At 39.4% G+C, this 12,681-nt stretch overlaps 1 protein-coding gene across 5 annotated transcripts in view; it reads right to left on the bottom strand.

Annotated features, from left to right (window-relative positions):
* The window catches only part of TLK2 (tousled like kinase 2), an 82,245-nt gene that overhangs the window by 53,277 nt on the left and 16,287 nt on the right, over nt 1-12,681 (bottom strand). For 4 of the 5 annotated variants that reach the window (XM_070395196.1, XM_070395199.1, XM_070395197.1 and 1 more), the window contains exons 3-6: nt 8,453-8,524; nt 7,131-7,200; nt 6,073-6,116; nt 5,298-5,393 (exon numbers count right to left, since the gene is read on the bottom strand). In XM_070395196.1, coding sequence (XP_070251297.1) covers nt 5,298-5,393; nt 6,073-6,116; nt 7,131-7,200; nt 8,453-8,524 — 282 coding nt within the window. The remainder of the gene's footprint in view (nt 1-5,297; nt 5,394-6,072; nt 6,117-7,130; nt 7,201-8,452; nt 8,525-12,681) is intronic. The other variant, XM_070395198.1, reaches the window with a different exon arrangement.

Raw genomic sequence — 12,681 nt, 5'->3', positions numbered from 1 at the left:
CTGACGGCTGCCAGTACAGCGGTGGTGGTGGGAGCCTCTCCTGCCTCCTCAGCAGCGCTAAGGATGTCTGACTGCAGCTTAGGTCTGCTCCCCGCTGGCAAGTGGCCATCCCCCGAGGGCTGCCGGGCTGCCAGAGTGATGTCTGATTGCCATCTTAGGCCCAATCCCCTGGGGTGCAGGCCTAAGCCAGCAAGTGGTCACCCCCGAGGGGTCCCAGACTGCGAAAGGGCACAGGCTGGGTTGAGGGACCCCCTATCCCTGAGTGCACAAATTTTTGTGCACCGGGCCTCTAGTCCTATATAATAAAAGCCTAATATGTTAAGCGTCTAGTCATCTGGTCAGCCATTCAACCAATCAAAGCATAATATGCTAATGATATGCTAAGGGTGCTCAACTGCTCGCTATGATGTGCACTGACCACCAGGGGGCAGATGCTCCAACAGGTAGGTTAGCTTGCTGCTGGGGTCTGGCTGATTGGGACTGAGCAAGACGGGCCTGATAGGCTCCGGAGCCCTCCCACGGTCCCTCCCCGGCCCTGATTGTGCACCGGTGGGGTCCCTCGGCCTGGCCTGCACCTCTCGCAATCTGGGACCCCTCAGGGGATGTTGGAGAGCTGATTTTGGCCTGATCCTGCAGGCCAGGCTGAGGGACCCCACTGGTGCACGAATTCGTACACTGGGCCTCTAGTATGCATATAAAATCTTTGATTAGTCTCTTCGGCACACCCCCTTTCCCTTTGAGATTTGTCAGTCTTTCATATAGATGTCTCTCTCCCTTCTTCTCTTTCTAAAAATCAATAAATATTTTTAAAGAAAGAAATGAAGCCCTAGGTAACAACTAGGAAAAACACAAGACAGCAGAAACAGATTTATAAAAATTTCAAATACTGAAATTATCAGACACAGATTATAAAATAACTGTCTATTACAGGGGTCCTCAAACTTTTTAAACAGGGGGCCAGTTCACTGTCCTCAGACCGTTGGAGGGCCGGACTATAGTTTAAAAAAAAAAACTATGAACAAATTCCTATGCACAATGCACATATCTTATTTTGAAGTAAAAAAACAAAACGGGAACAAATACAATATTTGTATTTGCATGTGGCCCACGGGCCGTAGTTTGAGAACCCCTGGTCTATTAGATTTAAAAAAAAAGACAGGCTTGGAAATACCTGCACGGAAATATAACATGATGCAAAAGCAGATTTAAAGTTCTTCATATGCAAAAAAAAAAAAAAAAAATGCAGGTTATGATTATTATAATAGCTTTATTAAAAAAACTCTGTTTTTGTGTAACTGTAAACCTACTTTTGCCCTACCCAGTATATGAACAAAAACTAATTCACTGGGGTTCATAGCAAATCAGATACAACAAAACAGAGAATCTGGAAACAGAAAGGCAAGAAACTATCCAAAATGTAGCACACAGAGACCAAAAGAAAATAGAAAAAGAAGCTAAGGGGCATGGGGACAAAGTAAGACAGTTTAACATGTCATTAATTGGAATTTCATAGGAGGATAAAAAAGAGAACAGAGATAATATTTGGAGGCAATGGCTAATAATTTTTGAGAATATTGCAAGACACCAACCCACAGATACCAGAAGCCCAATAAATCAAAAGCAAGCAAAATAAAAGAATGCATCATAGTGAAACTGAAGAACACCACATATTTCAAAAGCAGCCAGGGAAAAAAAAGAGCAGATACTTTCAAATAAATAAGTAAATGAATGCTATTTTCTCGACAATAGCAATGGAGCCAGAAGATAATGATAAACTAAAAAAAAATTTTTTAAGTGCCAGTATAGAAACATATACAGCAAAAACATCTTTCAAGAATAAGGGGATAGTAAAGTTACCTAAGCAAACAAAAACCTAGAGTTAACTTAACCGCCAGCAGATAAAAAAGAATACTAAAGGAGTAATTTGGGCAGAAGGAAATGACCTTAGGTGGAAGGTATAAGAAGTCAAAAGGAAAGAAGTACAAAGAAAGACTGAAAAAAAAAAGTGACAGTATAAAATGATAATGTTTTACAAGGCTAAAAAACGGCAAAATAAAAACATACCACCATCACCAAGTGAGTAGCAGGTAAACTGAGTTAATGTTCTGAGGTACTCATTTATTTGGGAGGAGGGTAAAGTTAGTTACTAGTAATATGAAACTTTGCCCTATTAAAGACATATGTGGTCATTTCTAAGAGAAACATCAAATAGGATCTAGCTACTAGAAAAGAAATAATTGAAATGATTTTAAAAAAATCAATCCAAATGAAAGCAAGAAAGAAAAAGGCAGATAAACATTTAAAAATTATACAAAAAAAAATAAAATAAAATAAAAAATAAAAATTATACAACAGGTAGAATAAATAGAAAACATTAAATGTATTTAGGACAAATGTTGAAGTTAAAAAGATTTTTAGAATAAAGGAAAATTTCAACTATATGATATTGTCAGATACACTGAAAACATAATAATGACAAGTTGACAGTATAAAATGGAAGTATAGCATACAACGGTTTGGTTATATTAAATATCACATAAACTGCATTTAGAGCAAAAAAATCACAAGAAATGAATAAAGGGACTTAATACACAGAGCAAAATTTTAAATATAGGAAGAAACAGACAACTCCTCAAATTATGAAAGACGTGATAGATAGTAACTGAAAGAACAAACAGCCTAACTGATAGAATCAGAACACAAAAGATTTAAACACTGATTAAATATCATGTTTAAGGCCCTGACCGGTTTGGCTCAGTGGATGGAGCATCAGCCTGTGGACTGAAAGGTCCCAGGTTCGATTCCGGCCAAGGGCATGTACCTTGGTTGCGGGGACATCCCCAGTGGGAGGTGTGCAAGAGGCAGCTGATTGATGTTTCTCTCCCACTGATGTTTCTAACTCTTTATCCCTCTCCCTTCCTCTCTGTAAAAAATGAATAAAATATATTTTTTTAAAAATATCATGGTTAAGGGTTCCAGCCAAGATGATGGAGAAAAAAATAATAAAAGCACATAGTACTATGACCTGCCCCCCCGCCAAATAAAATAAAAAACAAAACACATCATGATTAACAAAACTGACTTAATGACAAAGTTAAACTATTTTGTTTAGGGATGTGTACATGAATGATCAAACCATAAGGAATAGCAAATAATCACAAAAATTAGAATAGCAGTTGTTTCTAGTGTGTGTGTGTGGGGGGGGCGGTTGTGATCAGGGAAGAGCACATACAAGTTTCTAGGAAGCTGGAAATAGTTTACTTCTTGACCTAACTAACAATTACATGAAGTTAACTTTCTAGTGATTTCCTGTAAGCATTTTTTGTGAAAAACCAGACAAATATTTTAGGCTTTTCAAGCCATATACTCTCTCTACCATATATTCTTCTTTGTCTCTGTAACTCTTTAAAAACCTAACTCATTCTTAGCTTGCCAGCTGTGGGCTGTAGTTTACCAACTCTTGCATTAAAATGCTATTTTATGTACTTTTTTTTTAATCCTCACCCGAGGATATATGTAATTTTTCCATTGATTTTTAGAAAGAGTGGAAGGGAAAGAAAGAGACAGAGAGAAACACCGATGTGAGAAAGACACATCGATTCGTTTCCTCCCGCATGCCCGACCAGGGCCAGGAGCCTGCAACTGAGGTATGTGCCCTTGACTGGAATCGAACCCGGGACCCTTCAGTCCACAGGCCGACCCTCTATCCACCGAGCCAAGCCAGCTAGGGCTATTTTATGTACTTTTGCTTAAATTAAAAAAATACAAAAAAACTACTGGGGGGGGGGCTAAAGTAATTCTTTTTTTTTTTCAATGCTTATCCAAGGATATGTTTTTTTATTGATTTTAGAGGGAGAGAAAGGAAGAGGGGAGGGGGGAAGGAGGGAGAGGAAGAAACATCAATTGGTTGCCTCCTGGTACTAGCCCTAACCATGGGTCAAACCCGCAACCTGGGTACGTGCCCCAACCGGGAATTGAACCTGTGACACCTTAGTGCACGGATGACATTCCAACCAACTGAGCCATATGGGCCAGGGCACTAAAGCAATTCTTTATCCATCTATTCTTCTGTTTCAAGATCTTGAATACCCACTGTGTGCCAAACACTGTTTTGGGGTGTTAAAGACTGGAAATTGAACAAGGTATTATCTTGCCAAGATATTCCATATCAAGTAAGAGAAATAATTAAAATAATTATACCTTTATGTAAAGTAATAAGTACTGTGATAAATGAAAACAGCAGTAAACAAAACAAAGCCAAGCCCTTGCTCTCATGGGATGAACATTCCAGTGGGAGAAGATGGGCAATAGATAAATCATATAGTTAAAAATTAAAACATATAACTTATAAATAAATTAAAATGTATTAAAACTACACTATAAACCAATTATGATGAATGATCTACAATAACACATAACAATATGGATGAATCTCACAAAAGTAATACTGAAAAAAGGATGCCAGACACAAGAGTGTATACTGTATGATTCCTTTTATACACAGTACAAAAACAGGAAAAACTCATCTATGCTGTTAGAAGTCAGGATAGTAGCTATTCTGGATGGCAGGAAGAGGTCTAATAACTGGAAGGGAGCATAAGGGAGGTTTCTGGGGGGCTGGTAATAACTTCATTCCTGTGCTAGTATAGTTCGTGAAAATTCAGTAAGCTGTGGGGGCCTGTCCTGTGCGTTGTGGGATGTTTACCAGCATCCCTGGTCTCTGCCCACTAAATGCCAATGGTACCATCCCTCTGCCCCTAGATGTGACTAAAAATTATGCCAACGTTGGCAAATGTCCACTGAGGAGCAAAACGATCCCCTGGTTGAGAACCACTAACTTGGCTATAATGTTTTTAAGACCTTCAGATCTCAAGGCAGAAAACAAACCTATCTCAAATTTGTATAGCATTAGCTTCTCTACTATGTCACTGATTAAGACTTGAAAATAATTAAAATGCCAGGAGCTGACCAAAATTTTTAAAAAATATACTTATAGGAACATATAAGTTTGTCAAGGATAAAAAAACTACTGTTTGGATAGGAAACCATTTCCTTGACAGAACACTGAGCTGTAGGCTTAGAAGGAATTTATTATACTGAGAATAGAGTTAGCTCTTGTAAAATGTTAATTTACTATATATAGATTTGAATCGAAGTGACTGATTCAGAGGTAATACTATGAACTTTTCTCCTTACTGCCTCATTCCTCTTGAGTGATTAAGAGAAATTTTGCTTGAGTGTTCCTGGGTTTCTTGTCTCCTGCAACAAGTGTCAAATTTCTCCAGGTGAATGCTTACCGGTAAGGGATTGGATAAGGAATGTTGCGGTGAGGATCGTGCAACTGGTGGAACACTTCTGCCAGGGCTGGTTCCTGGCCCGCTTCCCCCAGCAAACTGGCCAACAGGGAAAAATGGATATGAATAATTCAAAACAGTACTATGCTTCAGATAAGGAGAGTAAAAGATTAATACAAAAACAGGTCTTAATTATATATGGCCCCTCTAAGTCAATACATCTTATTCTAGAAAGAAAATGCCATGTAAGTCAAATTTTGCTATATTTTCCGTGAGATTTTTAAGAAGGAACTCCAGCAGAAATGTACCAAGAAAACATGGCTAGAAATGGTTTTGAAAAATATGAGAAGAATGTTTTCCCTTCTTGTCACAAAGTACATGAAGCAGAAATATAGTGGTCTAGTGGATGCTAGTGTCTTCTTTAGTAACCACTGACAATGGGTCAGTGAGCTCACTACGTGTCCCACTGGACTAAAGAGAAGAGTCCAAGTTACTCAACTTCAATCTTTGTAAGACATGAAACCCAGTATGGCCAAGAAAAAATCACCTCATTTGTGAATTTTTATATCATCACAGACAAGATACATCATAAAAAAATTTAAATTCAGAAAGCCAGCTGCAGTTTCCTCTTATAGAGAGAAATCGGATGGCATAAGACTGATGAAGATGGGAAGGGCAGGAAAGCATAGTGAAGGAAAAATATTGCTTTTCAAAGCCTTAAATGAAGCAAAATTTTATTTAAAAATAGATTTCTCTTCCCCCCCAAAATTTAACTTACCTCAAAGTAATCACTAATTTTATGTCCCCTAGGTGTGCCTTTCCCTGAAAATGAAACCAAAGTAAGTATAGTTTTTTCAATAACACACAGGTAAACTATCAAGCACTAAAATGTACTATGTACTCAATAACTGCATACATTGTTATCAATTCAACTGCTGGTTTTACTTTTGACAAATAAGCCAAAATACCTAGCTCATAAGGACAGGGAGCTTCCTCTATATAAAGAAAGACTGAATAAGCAGAGAAAGACCTTATCACAGTTTGCTTCCCTTTAAGATTTGTTAATCTTTCTTTATAAATACACTTTTATGTCACAACTGTGAATCAAAATAAAAGTAATCTATAACCCATACCCCCAACTAAGAGAACGAAGAATTCAAAACAAACTCATTTAAAGTAAAGGGTTTATTCTATTTCACAAGACTTTGTGACCTTGTCATTTTGGGAGAATTCCCCCTCTCATCCCCAAAGTAAAAAACTAGTAGATTAAAAAAACAAGAAAAATGCAAATAGACTGGGACTTCTATTACAGGAGGCAAGGGAGAGTGGAGGGGGAGAGCCAAACCATTTATTCTTTCTTTATATAAAGATATTTGGCATTAGAATGGTCACATCTATAGATTCATTCCACTGAGTGCCAGTGTCCAACTAAATAATTGATATGGAAAAAGAGTAGGTGGAAAGGACAGCCAGGTAAATAAAACCATTTCTGAGCACCTATTATTAACAAATCACTGATCTAATGCATAGTTGAAGCTCCAGTATAACCTCTTTTCTGTACAACAGATGTTCAGCCTGAAGAAAAAAAACCTGTGGCCAGAAGATCGTTAACTTACAACAGGAAAAACATGAGTCCCCAAAGAACTGACACTGTATTGTCAAGTGTATATCAAGTGGCAAGTATATAATAAACATCATGATATTCCCTTAAGGTACAACATCTCCTTTGTTAGGAATCCCTGCATACAAATGAATTATCTAGTGTGAGATGGAAAATTCTATCTAAGTACAGTACATAAGAGTTTAGTATTTTTATTGGTGTGAAATTATTACTACCTTGGCTAGTTTCATATGGTTCAGCTTTTCTTTTCCGGTTTCTCTGGTCATTCTGTTTTTTCTCAGGAGTCTGTTAAATACCATATAAATCACAATTAGCATTGTGTCAAATTTTTCAGATTATGAAAATTAGAGAGTATGAGAGTATATACAAAATATCAAATTTATAAGGAGATTTAACTGGTACAGACAAGTCGTAAATCAGTGTCCTGTTCTTAGAGCAGGGTCATGGAAAGTATAAGGTCTGGAACCACATCATCTATACAATTCTTGGCAAACTGCTTAAAATATCAGAGCTTTGCCCTAACTGGTTTGGCTCAGTGGATAGAGCGTCAGCCTGCGGACTCAAGGGTCCCAGGTTCGATTCCGGTCAAGGGCATGTACCTTGGTTACGGGCACATCCCCAGTAGGGGGTGTGCAGGAGGCAGCTGATGTTCCTCTCTCATTGATGTTTCTAACTCTCTATCCCTCTCCCTTCCTCTCTGTAAAAAATCAATAAAATATATTTAAAAAAAATAAATAAAATAAAATAAAATATCAGAGCTTCTATTTACTTGTCTGTAAATCAGAGTTGCTGCAAAGCCTAAATGAGATATTTTTGTAAAGCACAAATGTAGTACAAATATCTAGCATACTGTAGGCTTGCCAAAATATCCTAACAGCTGCTATCTACTTTATAAGAGCTTAAATCCAATTCTTTTTCCAAAAAGGATAGACCTGCATAATCAATCAACTGGCTCTAATTTATTGAAAGTTCTGTCGAAATGCAAAATAGGTAGCTGCAGACTTGGACCCATATCCATGCAGCTGGGTTTTTTGCCTAAAAAAAAAAATTCTTCAAATTCTATTATTAAAGTTGGCCAGGCTACACTGCTATACTGACCCACACATCTGTGTACTAACAAGCATTAAAATTCAAGGGCATCTAAACTAATTCAGATACAACTGCAAATTTTTTACCTTTATTGATGGCAACTAAGCAAAAATTTAAAAGAAATACAGACACAAGGGGTGGGGGAGGTGGAAGAGGATATAGGGGGAATAAATGGTGAAGGAGACTTGACTTGGGGTGGTGGACTAATAGTACAGTGTACAGATAATGTGTTGTGGAATTGAGTACCTGAAACTTGTATAATTTTGTCAATCAGTGTCACCCCAATAAATTCAATAAAAAGGAAAAAATTAAAATTAAAAAATACAGACTCAAAGAGCACACAACTGAAACAGCACAGACCTTAACAGCACCCCTGGAAGTATATTATCTTTTATCCCAGACTGAAACTGGGAATATGAAAAGTTTTGTAACAGATCTGGCTTCTTACCTCTACTTCTTTATCACTCAAGGACCCCACACTGCACAAACTCTGGTTTGAAGACTCGCTATTAAGTGGCCCCTGAAAGACAAAAAAAAGGAATTAAAAGAAACTAATTTAAGATAACAGCCAAAGTGAGGAAGAAGCCTGTTGATTTTGATGTCTAAGTCACCTGACTTAGAAGACAAGGGGTAACTACAATGTCTCTAAGTCAACTTGAAAAGAACTCAACTATAGTACCCTCATGTTAAAATTCTCTAACTACTATTTTCAATTCCTTTATAAAACGCTGTACTTGTGTGCAGATTTTCTGAGTACATGTCGTGAATTCATTCTTTAAGAAAAATAAGCAGGAGAAATCAATTCTCTCAGCCTCTTCATACAGATATCTGAAAGTTGAGATGTTAATATGTTAAAGGTTCCTTATGAAGGAGTGGTCAGAACCGTATTGAACAAAATGCTTTTCTGAGTCGTGCTTTAAGGAGGCATGACTGCTAGTTCAAAAACACACGGTCACAAGAGACCGACTTCTCAGAGCCTAATAGCAAGAGGAGCTCGGCTAGCCCATTCCTCAGTGAAACGGGTGCAGACTATTTAAAAAAACTACTCAAAGCTTCTGGAAATGATCCCTAAGGGCAAACAGCAAATAAAGAAACAACTATTCAATAAAATCTATGACAATTCAGTCTGAAAGGTGAAAAGTCTATGGTATTTGAAATAAGACCGCTCCCTCCCCTTCTTCCTCCCATTTCAGCAAGGCTCCAGACTGCTGCCGCCATAACACAGGACTCCCTCTTTCCTCAGCTCTCGGTCCAAGAGCTTTCTTCCTGGGTGAGGAGAGATAAGCAGCTGTGCCACACACACCCATCTCCTGCCCCCCCAGGGCTCAGCTCCTAGAGCAAGGAGGTCTCTCACAAAAAAGTTCACCACTCTCCCCATCCCCACCTCCAGAACCCTGGCTCAGATATCTGGCCTAGGGGTAAAAGCTGGAACCCATAATACCAAATCTCTTGCCAAGAGTGTGGACAAGAACAGTGGTGGTAGTAAAAGGCGACTGAAAGGAGATTACAGTAAACTCTCGATTTTGTGGACCTTGATAAACAGACTTCAGATTTAATGGACAAAATTTCCAGTCTGTATGTAATATGTGAAAATGACCACCCTGTTAATGTCTAAATGCTTTTAACCAAGATTTACTTATAATTGAATGAACAGGATATTTTTTTGTTATTAATTTACTGTCATTTTTAACAAATTTTAGCAAATTGGCCATATGTTGGAAAAAACACTAGTAATTTTGCCAACATAAATATTACATATCTACAATTATAGTCTACACTAGTGACCCGGTGCACAAATTTGTGCACATTGAAATTAATTAGAAGAAATATTTTAATATCGCTATTCGCCCCCTCTCTATAAGTGTCAACCAAATTCACGATCGACAATGACAGATCGAAACACACGTGTGTGATTGGCGCCAGCAAGAGCTTTATATGTATCATGCATGCACAAGTCAACTTAGCCTTTTATATATATAGAATAAACTTGCTTAATTAGATCTGCTTTCTGATGTAGCTAAACTTTTTCCAGCCCAGTGAAGCACCCCAACTTCTCTTTCAGGTAATTGTCAGCAGCACAGCAGTAAATATCAACATGAAGCAGATTATTATTATAGATCACACAAGGAGAACGAAGGGTAAAATAACTGCAGCAGTGTTTGACTATATATTCTGCGCAGTAAGAAAACCTGAAGTCATTTTCAAGGTCCACCATTTCTTACTTTTTCAGTTGGGTCAACTTTCTAAACTTTCTAAATCTCCATTTTCTGGCTAATGAAAAGAAATAGGATTCCACCGAGTCTCCTATCTACCTACTCCAGGACTTCTGTGAGGATCAAATGAGATGAGGCACAGGAAAACGCTTCACAGACATTTAGTTAAAGTGTGAAATGTTTCCACCTGGATATAAACCAAGTCATGTTCCTGGGCTGAAGAAACTGCAAGGAGGCTAGTCGTCGCTAGGGAAAGGAAGCTGAGCGTTGCTACGTGACATCATTACCGGGACAGACACTAAGCATATTAGCCTTTTATATATATAGATATTTAAATCCAAGAGTCACCACTCATTCTCATTCAGCAGATGATTAGCACGTGATCACACTGCACCGCATGCTTCTGTTGTAGCATGGCATGACTTTCTGATGCAGTTTTAACACATGCTGGTGAATGTTCCCCCATCCACTAAGCCATGCCCCAGCTGTGTGCATTTGTTTATTTTCAGTGACTAGTGAATGCACACATTTACTAGACCCACTCAGTATAAATTTAAAATTACTGTCAGCATGGCTCAGTGGTAGAGTGTCAATCTATGAACCAGGAGGTCACGGTTTGATTCCGTCAGGGCACATGCCCAGGTTGCCAGCTTGATCCTCAGTGTGGGGCATGCAGGAGGCAGCCGATCAATGATTCTCTCTCATCACTGATGTTTCTCTCTCTCCCTCTCCCTTCCTCTCTGAAATTAATAAAAATATATTTTAAAAATAAATAAAATTACTGTAACACATATAGAAAACTTGTCTGTGAAGTTAAACTTTTCATACATACTTAATTTTAATCACACAAATGTATCTACATAAGTAAGAACAGATAAATTAATTGGTCAATTTTTTAACATATGCATTCAGAAAACCTACTGTGGGGAACCTACTATTATATAACAGACTTTCAGCTTTAATGGACACCCCAGTCACCTGAATTAGTCCGTTATATCAAATTAGTCCATTATATCAAGGTTTTATAAGACACAGCCTAGACTACAGGCCAGAGAGTTTGTAGGAGAAAACCAGGGAATAAGACTTCTGGAAGGAGTTCTCTGGGGGACAGAACACATAGCAAACATTGACCTCAAAAACTCTCCCTTCCTTCATGGAACTCCAATTTGATTGGATTAGTTTGTAAAGGAATTTATGCCTCGAGGCATTGTTGAAAATAATAGAGTAATATGGGCAATTAGTAGAATTTAACAGCCAGGTTGGTCAAGGAAGGAGAGCCCTACCAGTAACAGTCATCGCAGGGTGACTACAGGCATACCTAAAGCTGTGCCTCCCTGAGGAACACCACCAGAGGCGATGGGGTGGTACAACAGACTTTACTAAAATAATCCACAAGTCACTAAACAAACAAGCAAATAACAATAACAAGCCCCAAGGGATGGGATGAGAAATCAGTACCCAGAGCTGCTGCAATGTATCATTTAAAATGACCAGTTTCCAACAAACGACTCATGAGGCATGCAAAGAAACAGGAAAATATGACCCATATATGTGACGGGGGGAGTCAGGGTTAGGGTTAGGTTGACCCTCAACCACTTAGCCACGCTGGCCAGGCTATTAATGACTTTTTAAAGTAAAAAACCCAATGGACCATTTGAAAAATAGAGAACAGCCCTAGCTGGTTTGCCTCAGTGGATAGAGCATCCGTCTGTGGACTGAAGGGTCCCGGGTTCAATTCCAGTCAAGAGCACATGCCTGGGTTGCAGGCTCATTCCCTAGTAGGGGTATGCAGGAGGCAGCCAGTCAATGATTCTCTCTCATCACTGATGTTTCTCTCTCTCTCTCCCTCTCCCTTCCGCTCTGAAATAAAAAATTAAAATAACCTATATATATAAAACCCTAATATACAAACAGACTGAATGGCAGAACAATCGAACAACTGGTTGCTATGACATATGCTGACCACCAGGGGGTGTGCGTGGAACATGGAGGGTGTAGGCAGCTGGCCGCAGAGTGTGGAACATGATGGGCGTCGGTCGCGGCGGGATGGTGGAGCAGGTGAGCGGAGGTGCCAGATGAAGGCAGAGTGCGGGTCGCTGTCATTGGGGTGAGCCTCTGATGGTTACTGAAAATTCTTTGCTCCCGCGTGCTGCAGTCCCACCCGGAGCTCAAACCTGCAGCCAGTGCCAGCGCTAGTGCCAGCCCCACTCACACCCGTTGCCAGCCCCTGGCGCTGGCCCTGATTGCTTAGCGCTGTCGGCGGATGTGAGTGGCAGCTGCCAGCCCCGATCACCCCTCAGGGCATCTCCACTTCCCTCTGCTCCTGAGGGGTGATTGGGGCACCAGCCACTGCTCACACCTGCTGCTAAGCGCCAGCCCCAATCACTCCGCACCATTAGCAGGTGCAAGTGGAGCTGGCACCGTCAGTGCGTGGGAGCAGCAGTGATGGAGGGAGCAGGGCTGC

This window comes from Myotis yumanensis, unplaced genomic scaffold, assembly GCF_028538775.1.
Source record: "Myotis yumanensis isolate MYYU_CA2020_CCGP unplaced genomic scaffold, mMyoYum1.0.hap1 SCAF_16, whole genome shotgun sequence".
NCBI lineage: Eukaryota > Metazoa > Chordata > Mammalia > Chiroptera > Vespertilionidae > Myotis > Myotis yumanensis.
The sequence above is the reverse complement of the archived record's forward strand: the minus strand, read 5'-3'. Positions and strand labels throughout refer to the sequence as shown.